The 24,424-nt window shown below is 43.7% G+C and overlaps 1 protein-coding gene across 3 annotated transcripts in view; it reads left to right on the top strand.

Annotated features, from left to right (window-relative positions):
• The first annotated feature begins 2,398 nt into the window (after positions 1–2,398).
• Positions 2,399–24,424, top strand: part of LOC146871146 (uncharacterized) — a 32,582-nt gene continuing 10,556 nt past the window's right edge. For 2 of the 3 annotated variants that reach the window (XM_085650308.1, XM_085650305.1), the window contains exons 1-5: positions 2,475–2,611; positions 12,624–12,800; positions 14,005–14,431; positions 19,812–20,018; positions 22,701–22,860. In XM_085650308.1, the coding sequence (XP_085506434.1) occupies positions 14,019–14,431; positions 19,812–20,018; positions 22,701–22,860 (780 nt within the window). In that variant the 5' untranslated portion in view covers positions 2,475–2,611; positions 12,624–12,800; positions 14,005–14,018. Of the gene's footprint in view, positions 2,612–12,623; positions 12,801–14,004; positions 14,432–19,811; positions 20,019–22,700; positions 22,861–24,424 lie in introns of all 3 variants that reach the window. The other variant, XM_085650303.1, reaches the window with a different exon arrangement.

Below are 24,424 nucleotides of genomic sequence, written 5' to 3'. Positions count from 1 at the left end.
ACAGAGTACTTATGTAGGAGAGAGTGCAAGACATATAATGAGAATGTGTGTGTGAGAGAGTCTGTGAGTGTATATGTCTTATGTGTGCAAGTGTGCTTCCGGAGATTATTCTTGCCTTATTGACAAGGGCACTAACAGCATATGGATGGGATGTGTTACCTATGGCAAACTGCAGGCCCTGATATGCTTCTATGAAGACACCATCATTGGCTGAGGGGACTTGAACTGTCTAACTGAGAAAGCCAATTGCCCAGTCATACCCAACGGCTGGGACACAGAAAACACGCCGCCACACATGATGCATGTGATTCTTAGCATATTGGGTACCCCTGACATGACATGAAATTCTGTCACTGTCATATTGAAAGTACTCCTTGGCATAAGGGGTTCACCCATGAAATAATGATGACCTTGGTATAGTGGAAGTCATTTCTGACTTAAGACATTTGAAAAAAATGTGGTCTGCTATGAGGAAAGGCCAGGTTTCCCTGTTGCACCATGAAAGTACTGGAATATTTCATGGATGCCCTATAAGGGTCTGTGGTGTTTTAGCAAATTTTATCCCAAACCTTTCAAAAACATTCTCAGACCAGAAATCTACTCTCCCTTAAATCATCTACAAGAAATCTGTTAACTTGTTTTTGCTTGCTGGAATTTGGGGGAAGTATCACACCTCACCAGTAACATAGATCTTTTCCCTCATATAATGGCTAAGAGGTTAGCTCTGACCCCATTTCTGGAAATGCTTGTCCTGCCCAATTGCTGGGGTCAGGACTGCTGTTAGGGTGAAGGGACTAATGCAGCTGCACCTGGCGTTGACTCTGGTGGGGGCGCTGAATTTTTTGTCTAGTGGCTGTTTTGACTCACTGCAAAGTAGCGCAGAGGGTTAATGTGCCTGTTGCAAAGAATGCGTACCATGCAGGTCACACAACTGAGTGTGAGTGAACTGTGAGTTACACTATAAAAAAATGAAATGTACATCAGAGAAAGGCTAATGAAAGATGTAGTGCAGTATTGGAGAGTGGTAGTGAGGGAATACTTTGAGAAGGATGTTATAAGAGCGGAGATCACCAAAAAAGCCTGTGGTAACTGGTGCCACCAGTTCTCGAGCTGGCCCTGGCTGGGAGTCTTAGCTCCCCCACAGTTTGGGTCTAGTTGCGCCCCTGTCTTAAATGCACAGACGGCTAGACAACTGGTAACCAAGCTCTACTCCTCCATACAGGCCGAGCTCTCAACACTAAGGCCTAGTACCAAGGTGCTGTGGGATGTGGACCTGGCAGATCTAATTACGGATAAGGAGTGGCCTTAATGTTGTAGCAAAATTGAGGAGCTATCTCCGTCGGCATATTTACACCGGACATACCATACTCTCCTCAAACTGATCACTCACAAATTACAGGCCACTCCAGGTGTGTAAGGTGTAACGCACTATAAGTGGGCTTCCTGCACCTGAACTGAGAATGCCCACTGCTTGCTAGCTACTGGGGCAAAGTATTTCATGTTCTCGGAGCTATACTAAGGTCACGCCGTGTGACGGTTCACATTGATGGCACTACTGTTGGCAAAGAGGCGTGTGTCATGTATGATGGGTAGGGATCACATACCTACTTTGAGGACCTGGTAGCATGATATGATACACTACAATGACCAACTGGAACTCTACTCTTCCACTATTCTCCATTGTGTCCAACCCAACAACATGTGGGGCCCATTGCAAGCTTACTTGTTAAATCATGAAATCAATGTCATCGAAATCCATTAAAAATGTGGCCCAACATGCAGAATGTGGGAGGGATGATTGCGTGATGGGAATGTACATACACATTGATTCCTGGACAAAAGCTCTAAATGTAATAGTACCCGAAGCGCCATCTTGGCCCCATTACAGCTTTGATTAATGCCTTTGTGCTTTGGAGGTGCCATCCTTATGTGTGAAAAAGATGTTCTGGGAAAAGAAGGATCCTGCTGGACTGTTAATGTATTAAATGACATGCTGCCCCATGTGTTAAGGTGCTGTCATTTACTGCAGGAAAGTGTGCTGTTTTGCATACAGTTGATATAACACAAAAGCTAATTTAAAAATGAATTGAAACATTTTCGTTACAAATGGTTTAAATATGTCAAATCTTGAAATTTATATAACTATCAATGAAGCAAATAATACTGTTGTTAAAATTAATATGGGCATCACTGAAATTGGATATGAATCACATTGAGTTGCATAGAGTACTGAATGAACTGGATAAGGACGTGAATGAATTGGATATGGTGAGCTGTGTGTATAACATGTACTGAAAAGCACATGACACTGACAGCCAATCACAGTGGACTTCAATGCAAGTTGCAGAGCTCACTTGTGGTCCTGCCCCCACCCTTGCACTCCTTCCCATAATTCTTTGCAGTACTTCTTTGTGCACGCAGCACGTGTTTCCTTTGGTAGGCCTCCCTAATTGTGCAGAGGCTTTTGCTCGAAATTGGCACTGATCAACTGCGTGCCAGTGCCCAACAGCCACTCCACTCAACAAACCCAGCCCCTCCCAGACTTCAGAGCCCTGCAGCCCCGGTGCTCCGTCACAGCAGCAAGAACAGAAATTCGGACTGCAAGCAACGGGTATGTAGACACAGAGCAGAGGCGCAACTAGAGCCAAATTTTAGGGTGGGAAAGCTAAGAAAATTTTTCGAGGGGGGCTGAAACTTTAAGCAATAGGCACAGTGGAGCTGATTTACGGGGGAGGGCGGAGCTGAATATTTAAGCAATAGGCAGAGTGGAGCTGCTGGGGCTCTTGGAAGGGCTGAAACAACAGCGAGGCCTCATTAACATGCAAATGGTCTTTTTAAAGACCTGTGAAGTGCTCGGGCGCGGCTGTGTGTGTGCCGGGAAGCTCTCATATCCCGGGCTGCCACACACGACGGGGGCAGGGGCGTAACACAGGCCCCCGCAGCCCCCGCGTTGCGGGGGGCCCCCGCGCTCCAGGGGCCCCCTCACTTCATCATGAATAAAATGGTGCGCAGTGCGCACGCATGCCCGGACTCTTGTTAAATTGAATGGTGCGCACGGTGACGGGACACACGCCTGGGCCCCGGACGGGCCTCTGAGCCTCTTAATTAATTAAATGGTGCGTGGGCCCGGCCGGGCCTCTGAGGCTCTTTCTATTAAATGGTGGGTCAGGGTGGGTGCGTGCGGCCACGTGGGTGGGGCAGGGCTGGTGACAAATGCCCTGATTGAAGTTGTCTTGCGCATTGAGCATGCGCAATTTCAAAGTGCGTAGGAGCGTGGCATCCCAGGACCCATTCTAGCTCCTATGCTACAGACTGAGAAGGACTGTCCGACCTGCCATTATTTAAATTAATTTATTACGACCTACCATTATTCAAATTAATGTATTACTAGCCCCCCCCCTGCCTGCCTAACCTTGCCCTGCCTTCTGCTGCCTGCCCAGCCGCTCGCACCTACCTCCGAAGCTGCAGGCGAGGCCCGCCCAGCCCTCTCCTCCGGTCAGGTGAGTCTGCGTCAGAGCCTAGTAGACAGGAGTGGTCCGTGGATGGTGGTGAGGACTGTCGGTGGGAATCACAGTGGGTGCCGGGGTGGTAATCGGATATTTTGGAATCAGGTAGGGCTTCATGGTGGGGCCCTGCCGGCAATACAAGTAAAACATCCACCTCTCTGTCATGCAACGGATTTTCGTCACCTCTGACTTTGTGACGGTTGCCCCCTTCACCTCTCTGTCATGCAACGGATTTTCGTCACCTCTGACTTTGTGACGGTTGCCCCCTTCACCTCTCTGTCATGCAACGGATTTTCGTCACCTCTGACTTTGTGACTGTTGCCCCCTTCACCTCTCTGTCATGCAACGGATTTTCGTCACCTCTGACTTTGTGACGGTTGCCCCCTTCACCTCTCAGTTATGCAAGTGCTTTTTTTTATCACCTTTGACTTTGTGACGTTCCGTCTTGGAAAGAGAAGGAGGCCATTTAGCTTAGGCCCCGGGCCCATCAGCAACTATCCCCGCAGAAACAATAGAAAGCTCGCCTTAACTTGTAGAAAAAACTAATCTTCCTGAAGGGGAAAGTTACAAGCAATAGGACAACTTATCAGGGTGTGTAGGCGTTTATTGTCGAATAGTGTAGTTTGTTGAAAGTTTATTCTAAGAAACATTAAGTCAGTTCAGAGTTCATTATTGAAGCACTGTTCATGACTTACAATAAAGTGTGGATTGGGCTCCGTGGGAGCACTGCGCTGAACGTGGACTTTTTAAATCTGCAATATCTGTTTGACTGAAATGCATATACATTGTGGGCAACTGCAGCATTTAGAGTGAAGACAGACAGAGATTGAATAAATTGGGGCTCTGGAAGGAGCGCAGCAGGCCAGGCCTAGCAAGCAATTGTAGAAGAGTCCAAGTGAAAAGGAGGGGAAAGAGGCCAATTAAGTTCTAGATGTAAGACAAGAGCGGAGACATGTGCGCACACAATTGCAAACTCCAAGTTTAAAGTGTGGAGAGATTATTAGAATGAGGCACATGTCAAAGGCGGCAGATAGATGAAGCGGCGCCTGATATAGTACACACTTGCACATATTTGAAGGCTTAAAATCAATAAAATTATCGTTTAAAATTCCACAGGTTTATTTCCGCAACTGCACTTTTTTGTCTTGGTCTTTTCCCGCCCATGTCTCGATTTGTCATCGGCACGTGCGTCGTGAATTCACTACCCTTTTTAATAAAAAAAAAAAATACGGATTTTACTTTAAATTTTTACTCACTCCAACATGTATCATAACAGCTAGTTCTAAAGTCTTCCACTAAAAATCATCCCACTCCAGCCGTCTCATTCTAAGTACAGCAACAAAGCTGAAGGTGAGCAGAATCGGTGTTTGTGGCGCTTGATTCTGTTTTCTGAGGTTAGGCGATATTGTGCTTGCGTTCCTGCAAAAATTCTCCTCAGGTAACACTCTGAGGAATTTGTTTGAGAAAAGCAAAGCATACAGTGGCATACTGTGTGCTTCTATCAGCCAGGAATGCAGAAACGGCATATTATTTCCCATTCTTACAAAGAAAACGGAGGCAGTCGATAAAACCACTCTGGATATTACTGCGCAGTAATGCTGTATCCCCGGCAGATCTACCGGTCCTAGTAGGTAAGGCTAGGTACGTCATAGCCTCAGTGGCGCATACAAGTCTCTTCGCCACTCTGCTCTCACCTCTTTTACTGATTTGTCTTCCGACTTGAGAAAAAGAAACCTTGTTCCATGAAAGCAGAATTTTCTTATCTCAATGTTTGCTTATGGTGCAGGTGGTTGGTGATTCCTGAGCGGCCCAATGACAGCAGGCAACCTGAATTCAGTCATACTTGGGAAGAAACTTGCATTAGTGCACCCAGAAGAGTTTAGTATAGATTTGCAATGTTTATATAGCGCTTACTACCCTTATGTCGGGTGCTAAAGCACTTGTCTAGAAGAGTAGCATGATACACCATGTGGGGTGTGTGGCTGGAAATATGTTGTCTTTGCTTTGATCCTATGTAGGAAGTGTTTCAGTGTCGTGCATGAGGTACTGTTATCGTGTATGGAACGCAGCCCTTAACAGTGTGATGGATGAAGAATTGTGAGACAGAGGCGCACAGTTTATGGTTTTCAGTAATCTGGTAGCTCTATAGGTCCCTTTATTGTATATTTTGATGATCATCGTCTGCTTAGCTGGTTACTTTACTTGATTGTCAATTCTGAGGTATGTTGTTTAAACTTTGTGGTACTGAGCAGGCATAGGTATAGAGATTCCCACCCAGATGTGCAGATGAATGTTGATGAGTGGGTCTCACACTGGGTATACTACGAAGAAAGTTGCCTTAGGAGAGCAGAACCACTCCCCTGCCATCATTGTCACTATTCCCTGCTCATCACTCCAACCGCGTCTTCAGCCAGCCTGCCAGGGCTACCTTGCCATCCTGGACCATTCGGGACTTGTTTGCCTAGAGCAGAAATTAGTGAGTGATCAGCAAGAAGCACAGTAAAGGCAATATCTAAACAAATATTGGCAAATCCAATAGGTATTGCCTATGAGAACCTTAATCAATGGTTCTAGCCATGATGTACATAATACCTGAAGCTATATAGCATGTCTTTTTAAAAAGAGAAAAAAGCAACACCCAGCCCAGCCATGTTTTTTTGTAGGCACACACCTAGAAAATGTTGCTTTCGCTTTTTTTAGTTTGCCGGACCGAGTTGGATCTGTAAACCAAAAAAAAGTAGCATGGGTAGGGTAAGCTACACAGGGGAAAGGGAATTAATTGGGTGCAGGGAGGAACAAGGACAGAGCAACACTGAGGGGGAGCAACAGGAAGGGGTGTGCAAAGCAACTTCGTTGCGTGAAGCAACACAGAGGGCGTAGAGAAGGAGCACCAATGGCAGGGGAAGCAAATGGAGCAAAAGAGGAACATGTGGGAGCACATGGATGAGAGAGAACACAACGGGGTGGTAAGGCGAGCAGCATATGGGTGAAATGGCAATGTGGAGTAGTATGAGCACACAAGGGCATCACAGAGGAGAATGTGGGGGGAGCGTACGGGTAAGGTTTGGGGGCAGGGCTTAGAGCATGGCCAAGATGATGGCATTGAGTGGGATTGAGATTTTCGAGGTGTGCATCCACAGCGCCTGGTGATCTTTGAAAGTGGTAGGGTGTAATACCTGTTAGGAGTCAGTGGCTGAGTCAGGCGCATGTTGGTGGTAAGTAAGTAATCGTAGGGTCACACAAGGAGTCAGTGTTTGAGTCGAGAGTTGGATACTCAGGATGGTGAATGATCTTCGACAGGTAAACACAGTCTCAGTGTCAGAGCCAAGAGCTGGACACAGGATAGTGAGCTGTCTTTCCTCAGGTCACCCAGAGTAAGTGACTCACTTAGGAGTTAAATCACAGCAGTGAATGTGCACTGCTCAGGTCACCCCCAGAGGCAGTGACTGAGGCAGGCACACACAAGGAGTAGGAGAGCTATGGTCAGGAGGTGGACACATGGGGTTGTGAAGCTTTTGTTAGATCACTCAGAGTCAGTGGTAGATTTTACCCTCCCCTGGCTCGATGCTCCTGCTGATGTGTCCAGTGTATGAAGCCTGCGTGGATGCGGATGGGCCCCTGAGCAGTTGTTTTTCTTGCTCTGCCCAGGGAGTGCACTGCCCGATGGTTTGGAATGACTGTTCTGCTCTCAAACCCCTGCAATTTTGTTACCTACGTTCATCCCCTCTCCCTTCCCTCCACTGCCCCCTTGATATGGTGGTATGGAGTGGAGGAGGCCCTGGAATATTTAACCTGCTCCTTAACACTATGGATGGCTATTAATGGCAAGATCCCGCAGATGAAGGCCTTATGCTAACAGCAGACCTTGGTGAGTGTATGCACTCTGACATGCTGTGCTTCTGTATTCTGAGGCTGGTACTGAGTGCTGCGATGTTCTCAAACTTTCTCAGAATATTACCAGGGGTGGAAAGCAGGCACAATACACTTGAATACTTGTACACCAACACTGGCACTCCCACATGCGCACAGACAGACGCACACTCCCACATGCTCACAGCATTCAGCACAGAGGCACAAAAGCTCTCGGCCAACTAACATTCCTTTGTAGTATATCCTGTGTGCCCAGGAGCAAAGAAGATGGCACACCCTACATCACTTGTATAGGTTGATTAACACCATGGGGTTTGATTGGTCCCTGGGCTGTTAACCACAGTGTGATGCAAGGCCCATCCTTTCACCATATGAAATGAGCCATTGGTAGATAATTCAGCCGGGGCCTAGCTCACTGACACTCAGGCTGTGACAGCCACATCATCAGAATTGCATCGCAATGTGACTTGAACCTGGCCCGGCCCTTGTTTAAACATCATTGGTACGGGTACTCTCTTTGGCCAAGGAGAAGTTCCTGTACAATAAGGGAGGAAATTGAAAAGGGCCAGTACTCAGTACTGGTGAGTACCAGCGCATTTAAAGCACTGACCATAGCTTGTTACCTTGAATGTAGGGTGTGCAGGACCACAAGGAACACTGCACTCTCCTGTCCTCCTTTTGCCTACATCATCCAAAACCTTTCCCTAATAAACTGTCAAATATATTATTATATTCACAGGCAGACACATTTTCATGAAATCAACAGTCCATGATTGGTGCATGAAAAACCCTCTCCCAAATCCTGTTCATGAATGTTTTGTAACAATATGCTTCTTACACTGGTCCATGAAGGTCTCTTCTCTGTATGCTGCTCACCACATTTATGCAAGTGTCTGTCTCTATATACTTGACTCACAGACCTCGTATAGGGTTAGTTAAACGTTCACAACTTGTTAGAGAATTTTACAGTGCAGTCCCAACTCATGTATCTGCTCCTGTTCACAGCCAAATGCAACTACTTTGAATTGGTAGTGCCGACCAACCACCATAAATCGCAGGTACTTTTGATGCCATTCGTGTATGGCCAGGAGAAAATAAGCATCCTGTAGATCTGGTGATATAATTATTCCAGACGAACGATTGACAGAAGAATGTCCAGGCAAGAGCTCACCCCGAAGCCTTGCTTCTTTAGAACTTGTTTAGTGCCCTCAGATCCAAGAGGAGACACCACTACACATATTTTTCGCTGTCATTCTGAATGTCTGGGGGTGCGCTGTAGAGTCAGCCCTACACCTGACCCTCTAAGTGCCTGTTAAAAAAATAATATAGAGGTGGCACCTTCATGTCCACTTGGACCAGCCATCCCAAGAAATCACAAGAAGTCATCTTCACAACTGCTATAGAGGTGACAACCTCCACCCATTCTGATCCACAGACTTTGCAAACTACATGAATAGAACTACTTTTACATTTCACTTGTAGTCAGTCAGCTGTTTATAGTCCAAGTATTAAGTAAATAGTGAGTAAAATGTCTGTACACCCCAAAGCTATTGATGGTATTTGTTTTAAAGTGGTTATGGCACAATATTTGTTTTTCTGCGATATTTGTTAATGGTTGCAAACATGAGATTGCTGACCCTGTCTCACTTTCGGGTTTCAGATGTTGTGACCCACAGGATTTCAGAACAACTTGATTGTCCAAGCAAATGTTTCAGTAAAGGTTGGAACAATTATACCTTTATCTAGGCATGATTTACTGGCTGTTCTCAATCACTTCCAAACGATCTTATATATTGGAGAGTTGGCGCAGTAGTTTGAGTGGCCCAGTCCTTGAAGTTTTGGTAATAGAATGTGGCTGAAGAGGCAGAATGTTAGAGGCCATTCTGTAAATGATGGCATGATAGGTCTAAATACCCAAACAGACATCATCAAACAAAAGTACATTCTGAAATGCCTATTGTTGGTTATTTTTAGACATGCGGGACTGGATAAAGAGAACTGTTTTTTTCTGTACACGCGATGACCCTTTAAGAGCCTGATCACTGTAACCAAACTGGTGTTGCTCTAGGTAAGGACGATGTTCTGCACTGGATCAAGGACAATTTGAGTGTTAGATCTTCAGATTCCAGAAGGAGATGGGCCACCAAAAAGTCTTGTAATTGCTTGTGACACTACGGATTTTTTGAGAGGTCCACAGGGGTGCCAGTTTCCTAACACCAGTGGGCGTAGGTATTCTCTTAGGTGGATTATGAGTGCCAGCTGCTTGAACAGTATGTGTAGATTAAATGTACTAGTGCTCCCCATGCATTGCTCCCACAGCAGTTTTGCGGGCACTTTGCAGTGAACGGTTCTGAGGATGCTTGAACAGGAACCTCTGAGGGTGGGGAAGACAGGAATGCACTGGCAGTACTTATAGATGAATGGTTCAAAGAGAGGAAGCCAGACTGCATTTCAACTGCTATCTCTTGCTGTGAATTTGACAGTTGTATCTTGAGATTAATAACTGCTTTCCCACATTTTGATCATGTTGAGGTCATACAACTCCACAACTGTAGACATTTGCGAGGCAAAATTAGGGGGAACAGACAAAATTGAGCTACATCAGAGGAAGGCTGGACTCTGACAAGCAGGGGCAGAACAGGAGACAGGCAGGGGTGAGAGGCAAGAGCAAGAAGCTTAGAGCAAGGAGCTTAACAGTCAGAGGCAGAACAGGACATTGGGGGAGACATGGGACACAGGCAGGGTTTGGCAGCGAGAGTGGCAGCACTAGACACCATTGAGGGGCAAAGAAGAGAGTAACGTTGTACAATGGTTGCTTCTGATGATTCTCCAGCAAACAGCGCCGAGGCAGTGGATTGAAACTTTCTAGTTAATTTGCTGTCATTTTGTAAAAGTGGCAGAGTGACAGCTAGTCCGGTTGGGCCACTCTGATGCAGTTGAACAGTGGCGTAACACAGGCCCCCGCAACCCCTGCGGTGCGTGGGGGGCCTGAGCTCTAGGGGGCCCCCTCAGCACAGTACTCTGGCCGAGAGCTGCTGATTAAATACGGAGCAGGGGCCCCCTCCCAGTGCCTTGCAGGGGGGCCCCCTCAAGTTTCGTTACGCCACTGGACGGGGGGGGGCTGAAGCCCTGAGTCCAATGGGTGTTGCGCGCCTGGTCCTCATAGCACAAACTCAGAATATCGTCAACATTCAACAACTGCACTTTCGACAGACTCCCAACAGCAATTTCCACGCACTAATGTAGTTGTGAGTCATCATTTCAGAGAAAGGCGCACAGTACTTGATCCTCGGGCAGCAGCACCTGCGTGACAGAACCCTTCTATCAGCAGGTGCACAATGCCATCTATTTGGCATAAACACTGCAGTCGGCAAAGTAATAGCACTGTAATTTACCACAGAAACACGCACCATGGAAACCCTCTGATAAATATAACAGCAACACACCGTTCTCTCAAGAGGGCAATGCTGCGTCATAATGACCTACCTGGATTGTGATGGAGAGATAGAGAACATTTACTTCGGACAAGTAAAGGAAAACCAACCACTCGAGGAAAAAAAAAGAACATAAGAGTCTCTCGGACCACCCACCCATCCCCATTACACACTACAAAGATCTCCCAGGACAAAACGTGTTCGCGCTTTGCATTATTGCCCAGAAAACAGTTCCATTCTAAACATTCAAGATGCTCTCTGCTAAAATCACGGGATCAAACACCAAAAACCGACAGGCGCAAACCACTGATGTTTTTCACGTTTCACTCAAGGAACTTTCGCAAGATAGAAAGGGCGCTACGACTCCCTGAAAAACGGAGGATGGCGCTAGCACAGGCGTAACAATAGTCCAAGCAGCGCCTGCGGTGCGAGGGGCCCGAGCTCCCGTCTCCCTTCTGGCACTGTACATGGTTGGTGTGCCCCTGGATTGAGAGCTTCTGACTTGGTCCGGAGGGTGGGTGTCCCTCCTCCATGTTTGGTGGGGGGGGACACCTAAGCTCCCTTACGCCGCTGGGCGCTAGTCAAATGCGAATAACGAACTCAACGTGACATTGGCCCTCCAGCATCTGTGTACTTTCACTTTCAGATCTGGCGGCTAGAGCGTGCCATTTTAGGGAGTGTGGCTGTAAACACGTGCATAGGTGTTCAGTTGTCCAGGCCTGCACAGCACGTTGATGGAAGGCCTCGGGGAAAGGCGATTTTGCCTATTTCAAGATGATAATTATTTACACTGCAAATCGTATGAATAGGTAGTTAAATGTGATTGGCGTGGCATGATAACATCTATCATGTTTTAAACAGACATTTATGAAAAACAGTAATTTAATTTCTATGATCCGTGGAAGGCAGTTGCCACAACACGCTGTGAGTGAATGTTAATTGCCTTCTCAGTTGCTTAATAATGCATGAAACGCATACATCACTTACAGACGCACAGACCCACCTCTGCCACACACACGGGGGCTGAAGCCCTTTGACTCCAATGGGTGTTGTGCGCATGCTGACAGGTGTAAACACAAACGGCAAATTCAGTTGTACACTAACGCTTACGACTGGATTTCGATTAGGGACCTCTTTCAGTGTTTTTAGTCGTAAGGGATGAGAACATTCCCTTTGTGATGAAGGACACCCTTCGTTAGCCTTTTCTGGCATGTGCGTCGGATAGCATAGATATCATTATCATTAAAGTACCTGAAAAGAAAAAATATATTTTGAAAGTGTGCAGACGGAGACATGCTTGGAGCAGGAAGTGACGAATGAATGATGGAGTTCTGGCATACGTGGCGTCCTGCAGGTCTGTACTCGGATGCCACCGCAACACAGCATGCTTTTCTCAGCGCTTGGAAAAAAAAGTCGGCGACTTCTTTTTGGCCTATATCATACATGCCAACATTTCAGAAGACCTAAGTGGGAGATTTAAAAAAAAAATCAGGAGAATGGGGCCTTAACCGGGTTACTGTCGTGTATGGGCTTTGGAAGTGTCCTGCAGCAGCATCGGACATTTGAAACGCAAAATGCACGTTTTTTTTCTTATCTTTCAGAAGCATGGAGCGCAATGGCAGGTAGAGAGAGGGTGATCGATGCAAGAGTTGTGTACTGGCCTGGCAGGTTGCTGGCAGTGCATACACCCCCCCCCCCCCCCACCTGTGCCCTTCCCCAGGCACACACACAGCCGCCCCAGAGTACTTCACAGGTCTTTTAAATACCATTCGTATGTTAATGAGGCTTTGTTTTGCTTTTTCACCCCTTCTAGAGCCCCTGCATCACCACTCAAACTATTGCTGGAAGAATTAGCACGTTACACAAAACCAAGCTGTGTCAGCTGAAACCCCCGAGGAATCGGGTTTTGCTTACAGGAATCGGGAGGCGGGAGACTAGCCTTGACATCGGTAGTCTGAGATCTGAGATCCAAAATCTTTTACCACTCCAGGTACAGTACTACAGATTTGGATTGCTAAAATACTTCCCAAGCCAACCTGGAATTAATAAAAGCAAACCCTGAAAACGTGTTTATCTCTTACTATGAGCTCCTCAGAAAGGTATAGCTTTGTCCAGATTCAAGGGAACACCCATTATAAGGCCAAAAAATAGCCTTTCAGGCTTAGAGTGCCAGATAATTTATGCCAAAAAAGGAAGCAAGGAACTCTGGGTAGTTCCCAAGCAACCCCACTACACGCTTTTTTTAATATAGATGCTAACTTGATATGTTACTTTGTCATTATGTAAGCTCATTTAAATGTGTGTATATTACATATTAGATCAAATGCCAAACGTAAAACAACACATTGACAAAGGCAATGCTTGCTTTCTGCCAGGGCCAAACTAATGAAAAAACCTGATGACAGTTAAACAATATGGTGGAGAGGGTAAATAGCCTTTATTTTGCAACCATGACACTTATGATACAGCCAATTGAAAAGCCAGTAGTTACAATTCTTCACATTGTAATTCCTCTTTCTTATTTTTCAAAGCAAGTGATTGTCTACTACCTACATTTCCAGTAATATGCAGCGTACCTAAGTCACAATAATATAAAAGAAAAAAATAAATGGAAGCAACTGCTTACTTAGACTTTTTCAAATAACATCAAAAGTTGTTTGACAATTGAAAATGTGCAGTACAGCACAGTTCTCCACAGAGTATTGTTAGCAGACATCAGAGGTTCAATATTTATTTCAGGTTTATTTACAGCCATTCTGAATTGCTTTGCTAGGAAACAAGATGTGAACAAAGTGGATTCCTTAAAGGTGTCCCTACCATATTTTTTGACAGATGGAGGGCTGCATTTTCATTCTTGTATTAAATGTATACATTTCAACTACACATGGAATTCTGAGAATGCAGTGTTTATTTTATGAAGGGTGAAGTTTAACTGCATCTTTCTAAGTCACACGCCTCTGAATGGTGAATCAAGGAGGGAAATACCATTTGTTTTACCACATTACATGTTCAAACCTCGAAATATGTGTACTTATCTCTTGCTCAAATTTTGCCAGGTTATTATACTTGGCAAAAATCGTGCAGGGAAAATCCTTGTGGGTGGGGTAATTTCCATACCTTATCTAGCTTGTTATTTGTCAGATGATATGAGTTTTTTACAGTGTTATTACATACTGATATGTTCTTTTTTCCAGATCTCACTAAAAAGATGGCTGCAGAGTCAAAGGTAGTGTGTGACCTTGTCGATAGCCTTTTAGCTCAGCCATCAATTTTGGAGGCAATAAGCCAAACTCTAGATGTACCAAGGAATCCTCAGACCCATGTTAGGTCCAATCAAACCTTTTCAGGAAGTAGTAATGCCAATACTAACAGTCTAAGCATATCTAGATCAAACTACAATACACGATACAGAAACAGAGGACAAGACGTGGACGAAGAAGTAAGACACGTTTTTTCGAGAGGAAGGTGTTCTTCAAACCCAATGGAATCTGCTAAGTCAGCCCAAGAACAGTCAGAAACACGTGTGCAAAGTTCTGTGACGCAATCGCCAATATTTCACTTTACACGCAACTTTGGAAGACAGAATGGTGAAAGGATGCAACAGCCAAAATATACTCGGAGGTTAGATTACATATGATATACTATTTCATTGCCTTCATTGTCTCCCAAATAATTTTGTTCAAATAAATTTCACTATGAGTTTCACTTTAAATTGGGTGTGTGGCCTACAAACCACCGGGGTGGTGGATGCTCTCCTTCCTCAGACCCAGAATCTCTCACTTGCCAAATGTAGAGTTTCTTGTTGTGTCAGTGATAATTTACCAAAAGAGCTTACTTGAGAGGAGCACATTTGGCAAAAATGCAATGGGGTGCTATGCAATAGTTACCGTACAGCATGTTTTTGTTTTATTTGAAATAAACACTTGAATTTGTGGATTCTTATTAATTTGTTTTAAATATATATACTCATATGTACACACACACACACACAAATAGTGTATATATATTATATATATTAGTGTATATATCTATATATATATATATATATATATATCTCTATATATATATATATATATTCACTGAAAAAACCATAGGTTTCACACATGTTATAGTTAGCGGAAATTTTACTGATAAAAAACCAATGAAATTCCCCCGTTATAGTTAGTGCAGGAAACTATAACTCACGCGACCGCAATCCTCTGCTGATGCTAATACTGTATTTAGACACTTATTTGCCCATGTCTTCTTCCATACATTTTTAGCTATACATATATTACAAATATTTTTTTTTCATAAAGACACATATGTCATCAGCAGAAGATTGCGGTCGCGTGAGTTATAGTTTCCTGCACTAACTATAACGGGGGAATTTCATTGGTTTTTTATCAGTAAAATTTCCGCTAACTATAACATGTGTGAAACCTATGGTTTTTTCAGTGAATTTGCAAGGTTTTTTAAATGCTAATTCCTAACTATAACGTGTGTGAAACCTATGGTTTTTTCAGTGAATTTGTACGTTTTTTTAAATGCTAAGTTACTTTACGCCATTCGAGGCGTGCGCGCCCACTTAACGCAGTTCGTTCCGTGCACGGTTTTTATCAACTTTAATAAGCCCTGTACATTTGGTGGCCTTCGGCCACCAAAAGCACAGGGGGTGGGGTCAATGTGGATAGTGTTTTTTTTATTTCGATTTTATAATTTCATGTTGGCAAAATTTAGTTTTTTTTTACCTATTAATAAGCCCTGCACATTTGGTGGCCTTCGGCCACCAAAAGCACAGGGGGTAGGGTGAGTGTGGATAGTGTTTTTTTTATTTTTATTTTTTTACCGTACGCTTACGGTAAGCGTACGGTAAGCGTACTCGGCGAAATTGCCGAAAAAAAAATAAAACCGTTTTTGCTCTTGGGGGATGTTTGGGGACTCCCTCAACATTACTATGTGGGAGGGAGTTGTCAAAACAGCCCCGTAACATGTTTTTGGCCATCATGTTTGATAAACAACACTCAGTGCGAGAGACAAAATGGCGGACGCCGCTTCCTGGTTTCGGCCGATTCGAATGTTTACTAAGATCTAAGAGCCAATCAGAATCGCGCTCGCGCACGCCACCGTACGCTTACGGTAAGCGTACGGTAAGCGTACCGTAAGCGGGCTCAGATATATATATTGATTTAAAGGCTATTTTCTCAGAATCTACTGAACAGATTTACACCAAACCTACAAAAGGCACTTCCTTGACCTAGGGACTACCTCTCTGCCAAATTTCTAGTAATTCTGTTCAGCCGTTCGGGCTGTAGCTCGTTCTAAAGGTCCTATGGAAAAATGCATGGGAAAAACGCGTTTTGGGACCCCCCTTTTATCTCAGCCCCCGCTTGACGAATCCCCCCGAGACTTTCAGGGTAGGAGCGGAGCGTAGCGCCCCACCTATTTTGAGAAATTCGCGAGGATTCATCGACCGGCGCCAAAGTTATTCAAAATAGAATGTTGCGGATTTCCTATGGAAAAGGGGTCCTAACTATAACTACCTACTGGCGACCGCCAGTAGGTAATATCTCTCTATATATATATATATATATCACTCGACATATCTCTCTCTCTCTATATATATATATATATATATATATATATATATATATATATATTCACACACAGGTTGTCCTCAAGGAGTTGCCTCTTATGAAGGGGTTACAGCACAAAACACCGCTGGCAGTTCATTTCCCAGCCTAGCACAAGCTCCCCGTGTGGCGTGCCATACGCGTTTCGAGCAGAGTTGCTGCTCTTCCTCAGTGGTTGCACGACAAGTGAAGCAGATTGATTTCTAACTAAATTTATTCAAAGTAGATAAGTCCCGCCCAAATGGGCGTCAACCACAGCATTCTGGTCTTAGTAGTTCAAAAGGACTAGTAGTTTGTCACCATGTGGACTCACTGCCTCAGTTCGTTTAAAATGTCAAACCCGTTTGGGTGAGAAGTCTTGAAATCTGTGCTGGAACCCTCGCCAATATATTCCAGCGGCTGAGGCCCCCTCCGTTCATAAACGTGCCCGTGAATCCAAGCACGCAAGACCCGCTAAAGAAGCGGTAGGGCTTCTCCGCGGACGGACGAGCCGCTTTATTATTCACACACAGGTTGTCCTCAAGGAGTTGCCTCTTACGAAGGGGTTACAGCACAAAACACCGCTGGCAGTTCAGTTCCCAGCCTAGCACAAGCTCCCCATGTGGCGTGCCATACGCGTTTCGAGCAGAATTGCTGCTCTTCCTCAGTGGCTGCACTATATATATACAGGTACTTCGTCACACCATTCAAGCTTGCAGAAAGGACGAAGCGGACCCAGTCGAATCAGTGCATATATATTTAATCAAAAAGTGTGTCGTGCACCGCCATGACGCGTATCGGCCTCAGAAAGGCCTTGATCACATGACCAAGATATATATCCAAGCACAGTTCTCCACTTTGGTAGGAGCCCCCGTCCCTGCAGGGCGGCCTCGTTTGAACAGGCAAGGAGTCTCCTGTCCTTTAAAACCACAACACAGGAAGAGATAACCTTTCAAAGGAAATGCTGCCTCTGTGTACTTGAATAAAGCTGCTGTTTTACGGACTTGAATCCTCGATATCTCTTCCTGTGTTGTGATATTTATATATATATGTCTATATATATATCCCCACAGATTTCTCCGATTTGAGGCCGCACTCCACATCAGGTTAGTCACAGACTATTTATTTTAAAAACACACAGTTTTTCATCCCGGTTATCGAGTCCTTGCCCTTACGTACGTTTCGAAGCATTTGCACTTCTCGTAAGAGGCCCGTAGCAGAGAATCATTTTCCTGCAGCTACTTCTCCATTCCGCATGTCTTCATTCTTCAATTGTCCTCCGGTGTGCCTGTATTGATCTTCTCCATGCATGCTGGGAGGTGTAGTTAACTTATGCACTTTTTCGCCCTTTGGTGGCTTGATTTCTGCTGTTTGTTCCAGGACACATTGTTTTACAGCCCTCCGGTGAGCCCCAGCACACACCCCTGCATGTTTAAAACTACAGTCCTGATGTTCCCATCCAGAGAGGATTCTTTACCTCCCTCGCGGGCCCTTCTTTGGTCTTTGAGCGGTGCGTCCATGCATGGCGAAGATCTATATATATATATATTCACTGAAAAAACCATAGGTTTCACACATGTTATAGTTAGCTGGACATTTCACTCGTGAAAAACCATTGAAATTCCCCCGTTATAGTTAGTGCAGGCAACTATAACTCACGCGACCGCAATCCTCTGCTGATGCTAATACTGTATTTAGACACTTATTTGCCCATGTCTTCTTCCATTAAATTTTAGCTATACATATATTACAAATATTTTTTTTTCATAAAGACACATATGTCATCAGCAGAGGATTGCCGTCGCGTGAGTTATAGTTGCCTGCACTAACTATAACGGGGGAATTTCAATGGTTTTTCACGAGTGAAATGTCCAGCTAACTATAACATGTGTGAAACCTATGGTTTTTTCAGTGAATTTGCAAGGTTTTTTAAATGCTAATTCCTAACTATAACGTGTGTGAAACCTATGGTTTTTTCAGTGAATTTGTACGGTTTTTTAAATGCTAAGTTACTTTACGCCGTTCGTGGCGTGCGCGCCCACTTCACGCAATTCGTTCCGCGCGCCCACTTTACGCTGTTAGTGCCGTGCACGCACGGTGGGCACGCGGTGCACTACGCGCACCGCGTGCCCACGTTACGCTGGATGGGCCATGTACGCACGATGCGCTTCGCGCACCGTCCGCACACGGAGGACATATTATGCGCTTCGTTGTGAAAGGCTATCTATTATATGTTCAATTATTAAATATGCCATGCACACAAGGTGCCCTACAGGCACCTTTTACACACGGGGGGGGGGAAATGTGGATATTTTTATTTTTTTATTTTTTTTTGACCGTACGCGTACGGTAAACGCATTCGGCGTTTTTAAAAAAAAAAAAATAGAATTTTTGCCCTTGGGGGTTCTTTTGGGACACCCTAACCAAGGCTAGGTGGTTAGGAGCTGTCTAGCCTGCCCCTTTTCATGTTATCCAACTTTGTTTTTCCTCCCCCCCTCAGAGTGCGAGAGAGAAAATGGCGGCCGCCACTTCCTGGTTTCGACCAATTCGAATGTTTACTAAGATCTAACAGCCAATCAGAATCGCGCTCGCGCACGGCACCGTACGCGTACGGTAAGCTTACCGTAAGCGCACGGTAAGCGCACGGAGCGCTGCCACAGATATATATATTGATTTAAATGCTATTTTCTCAGGAACTACTGAACAGATTTACACCAGACCTACAAAAGGCACTTCCTTGACCTGTAGACTACCTCTCTGCCAAATTTCAAGTAACTCTGTTCAGCCGTTCGGGCTGTAGCTGTGTCTAAAGGTCCTATGGAAAAATGCATGGGGAAAACGCGTTTTGGGATCCCCCTTTTTTCTCAGCCCCCGCTTGACGAATCCCCCCGAGACTTTCAGGGTAGGAGCGGAGCGTAGCGCCCCATTAGTTTTGAAAATTTTGCGAGGATTCGTCGACCGGCGCCAAAGTTATTCCAAATAGAATGTTGCGGATTTCCTATGGAAACATGGTCCTAACTATAACTATCTACTGGCGACCGCCAGTAGATAATATATATATATATATATATATATATATATAGAGAGAGAGAGAGAGGGAGAGATAATGAGCACAGTCCCAAGAACTCCCCAAAAATGGTTTACTCAATAAACACGCACCCTGATTAGGCTAGAGGTGGTGCAACAGTTCTAAAAATAAGATCTTAAACTTGTTATTTTATGCTTTTATGAACGCTTTGCTCTTTCAGGACCATTGTGCCAATCAAATGTTCTTTTTTTCTGATCTAATGAGAGTTTTTTCTTGGTACTTCACAGAAACTGGTTTTTGAATTGTGATATAGTACAAAGTGTAGAATTATATTCAATTTCTAAATATATAATTGACATCTGGACATGGCTTTGCATTTCAGGCATTTTCGTGGGCCTCCTACATTCACAAAGGAAGTAATTCTTTTATCTGGTCCTCAAGATGAGAGTGTGGTGAAGCAAGGAACAAAGCAATTTCTTTATGAGAGTGGACATATCATCACAACATTTGAGTTTAACAAATTATGGACTAACTATGAGGTGCAGGACCAACTCCGTGTGGCTTTTAGCCCCAAAATTGACAATATTGAGTAAGACAATTTTCATTTCGCATATTTTTATGCAATACTATTTTGAAAATTTCAGCAAGTTGTATATGGAATTGTTATCTATTTCCACTTAATTAGGTAACAGTCTTGCATTTAATCTATTTTGTAAATCAAAGCCATATACTTTCAATGTATTAAGAGATTTTTGGTTATGTGTATGGCAAATAACATATGGATACAAAGAAATTTAAGAAGTAATGAGTGTCAATGGTCAGATAGACAGGAGGAAGAAACTCACTGCAGGTGTCAATTAATAATTACTCCTTTTTTACACGGATCACAATAGTTAATGGAGATGATATTCTTAAAAGTAGGAGTACAAATAATTTAATACTTGTGCTAGTGATCTAAAATATAGATGCGTATCTTCACTACATTCAGATCTGGAGGACTCGGGACCACTGACGTGAATGAAAAGCATAGCACATTGTACAATCAATATAGTGACAATTAGAATGCTGAAAGATAAGCAGTTCCATCTGTTCCATTCTTATCCACAGCGCTACCTCCCATCCAATATATAGATGGTGTTTGAATCTGTGGGGCATATTTTTAAAGTTTAGGAGTTGGGTAGTGCCGCAAGTCATTTTGCTGCACTGCCCTACCCCAATTCGAAATGGCAGTAAATTACCCGTATTTGCAAGAAACAGTGCATTTCATGTCCTTTCAGCCCACGCCGGCACACAATTTACAGCTATAAACCAACGCAGGCACCCTCGCATCATGGTGCAAGGGTGTCTGCGTTATTAGCGTGATTGTTTTTCGTGCAGAAAGGGGCACTTTCCTGGATAAAAACAATCATTAGAGGCATTTTCCTTGTTCTATGTTTGCTGCAGAATGCAGCACACATGCAAAGTGGAAAAAATGAGAAATGTAAACATTTCTCCTCATTACGCATGCTCTAGAGAATGTACTGCCTCTTTGACACAAAGTAAGGCAAGTCAGCAACTTGCGCTTCTTTGCTTTACTCCATATCTACGAAGCCATGAAAATCCATGTAAAGTGGCTTCTAATGGTCTCATAGAACTAGATCTGAACATGGCGCCTCTGTAAGGTCACAAAAGTGATGCTCCGGCAGCGCAGTTGTGCCGCAAGGGACTTATAAATAAGACCCCGTGTCTCTAGTTGGCAAAGACATGCACCATGTCTAAGCAGGAACCACAATCCTATTAAGGGTATCTCGGATACTCACTAAAAGATTACATGTGCTCAACCTCTGGTAGCTTGGCAAATCAAAATAGTTATCGTGTACAGTATTTGTGCTACACAATAACACTATGAAAACACAACAGAAATACTCCACATAGGTTTAGCAAAACAGGCAATATTATTATAAATTAATCTAGAACAAACCAACATAAAATGTAGAAGTGGAGTTATGAATTTATAAAGAATAAAAAGAGGACTAGTCTTTACAAGCAATATGCACTAATTTGGGTTATCTGGTCACGCTGGACTGGGGCAAAGTCAACAGTTCAGGCCGACGTGATAGATCAGAGACCAGGGACAAGAGCCAAGCAGGTCCAGTGAACATAGTACTTTGATCCTAGGTGCAACAGCGAGATGCGGAGCGCAGGGGAGCGGCATGTTGATTCCCAAAGGGTGGCGATGCGTCGGTTCCGAAGACGAAGTGCCAAAAACTAGATGCGTTGGTTTTGAGTGCGATGTTCCGAACATCAGTTTGCACAGGCGTTGCATTGGTTCTGAAGCAATGTGCCGATTCAACTCCTGTCACAGTTACGATGCATCAGGTTCTGCTTCATACAAGCAATGGATGCATTGTTTCTCTGGAGCAAGTATCTGGGTCCACTTCCAATGGACCAGGCACAGGAGCAAGATTATAGACTTTGATATCGCTGAGTGGCAAGCAACAGGAGGAAATCAAATAAGCACTTGGAGAACACTTTGGTCGCAAGGCAGAGTCCAGCTGTCACTCGGCAGGGCCAGTGAGCAGCAGGCAGAAGGGCAGCACAGCAGAAAAGCAGGTTTTCAAGATCAGTAGTCCAGAATAGTGACAGTCCTTGAAGCCTCACAGCAGTTCTTCTGACAGAGTTTTGTTACAGGTCTATAGGCTACCTAGGACCTATCTTAGGGGTGACATATTTGTAATAAAAGGGAAATTTAAGGCTTTGATTTTAAATGTCAAGTCGGAGTGGCAGGAAACAGCACACACAAGTCCTGCAGTGGCAGGCCTAAGACAGGTCTGATAGGCTACTTGAGTGGGTTGCACAATCGGTGCTATAGGCCCACTAGCAGCATTTAATTTGCAGGCCCTGGGTATATGGAATACCATTTTACAATGCACCTACAAGACATTAAAAATACCAATTGTGGATAAACCAGGTTTATGGCAGAAGCACAGGCACATTTAAGCACTGGTCAGCAGTGGTCAGAGTCCTAAGTCCAACAAAAACAATAATTAAAAAGTGGATGTAAATAAGCAAAAAGTCTGGCGGAAGACCACTCTAAGGCTGACAGGTATAACAGTTTGTCAGCATTGATAAAAGTTGGTCAGCTTATTGACAAACAGGTTTACTTTTTCCTTCATGGATGATATTCTGAGTGATGCAGATTGAACATTTGTGATATTTTGAGATATGTTGAAATGTATAATTTTAAAGTTCATGTGTAGTTAAACTAACACGCCACTTTATGTTTTTATAGCATAAAACTTCTGATGCCATGCCATAACAAATTAGTGCAGCCATTGCTAATGGACAAACAGAGTCTGTCAGGTCTTATAATCTCAAAACTCTTCAAACAGAAATCAGTCTATTTACAACCATCAAGGCAAATTCTTCAACTTCCTGATTCACAGGTGACTGTAAGTAATACTTGCATAAAGTATGCTCTGTGGTTTCTTTTGAAAGGTATAGGAAACATGTCTATTAATACATATGCATGCATTTTCATATTCCCATAATATTTTTCATATTGCATCTTCTTTCTAGTGCAGTTAGATAAAAAATTTTTTTTATAGCGTAGCAATATCTATCTAAAGCCGGAAGTAAAATACTGTACTAGGGGGCAGATGTAGGTAACTTCAATTTAGCGAGTCCTTAATAGCGATTTCTACCGAATCGCTATTAAGGACTCACTAAATGGAATGTAGGTAGGAATCGCTAAAATATTAGCGATTCCTTAACTTTCCCCAATAACGAATCGGTAATTGAGATTCGTTATTAAGGAATACCTACCCATTCATTCCTATGGGCTAGGAGGCCCATAGGACTGAATAAGAAGATTTTCACTATTAGCGATTCGGTATTACCGAATCTGTAATAGCGGGAGCTATTTCAAGGGTGCCAGTGTGTCCAAATGACACCCTGTTGCACCCCTTAAACTTGCATGTGTGCACATGTGGCGCACATACATGCCCCAAGGGCATGGATGTGTGCCACATAGCACATTTTAAAAAGCAAAAAAGTGCTTTTTCAAAGGAAATCGCTACTTACCACCAACTTGAAGTTGGTGGTAATTAGCGATTCCTTAAGGCTGAAGTGCACTATTTTTAGTGCTACGTACATTGCATTTAAGGAATCGATATTTCCGATTCCTTAAATGCAAGAGCAAAATAAGGAATCGCTATTATGCGATTCCTTATTTTGCAAGTAGGTTTCAACTTACCTACATTGCACTCAGCCAAATACCAGTCGGTAACGCAGAAATTCTGCGAATTTATGCGTTACCGCTCAGTATTTGGTCACCTACATCTGGCCCTATGTTGTTACCGAAAATAAAAAGGAGGAACATTACTTAATATTTAGATAGGAATATACAATTTTACTTTATAACATAATTCAATATGATCCACTTTGTTTTAATTTGGGCATTAAACTGTATAGTCCAATATTTAACTCTATTCATATAGCTATGTATCACCAGCCTATGCGGTTCTCTCTTACTCTATATGGAGTGACTGCCAACAAATGTGAACAAGTGATTGCCTAGACGGAGTTTGTGAGTGAGTTAATGTCTGTATGTGTGTATAAGATGCAGAGGTGAATTTATTTTTATTTATTTATTTAAAGAGTTTTATATAGCATGAACGTGACCCTTGGGTATCAGAGCACTTAACAATTACATGAGGTAGGCTAACGATACAATTTGAATAGCAGGACAATTTACAGTGATATGAGGTAGATTAGGTATGCAGCTATACAGTATTAGCAAATAAATATACAGTGACAAGATTAGGTTACCGTGTGATGTCAGGAATCACATATATATAGTTATTTCCCTAATATGTTTAACTTCAATGTTCCAATTAAAGTTATTGGAGCTGCTTATTGCACAAGGTGTAAATTGCAAATGGTAAGTGCCTTCAGCTGAGAGTTGTATTACACATGTAATGTCAGAATTTATATTTGAAAAATATGGAGTTGTGC

The sequence above is a fragment of the Triturus cristatus genome, chromosome 1_1, assembly GCF_964204655.1.
Source record: "Triturus cristatus chromosome 1_1, aTriCri1.1, whole genome shotgun sequence".
NCBI classification, from domain to species: Eukaryota; Metazoa; Chordata; class Amphibia; order Caudata; family Salamandridae; genus Triturus; species Triturus cristatus.
Note: the sequence above shows the minus strand (reverse complement) of the source record. Positions and strands in the feature narration are given on the sequence as shown.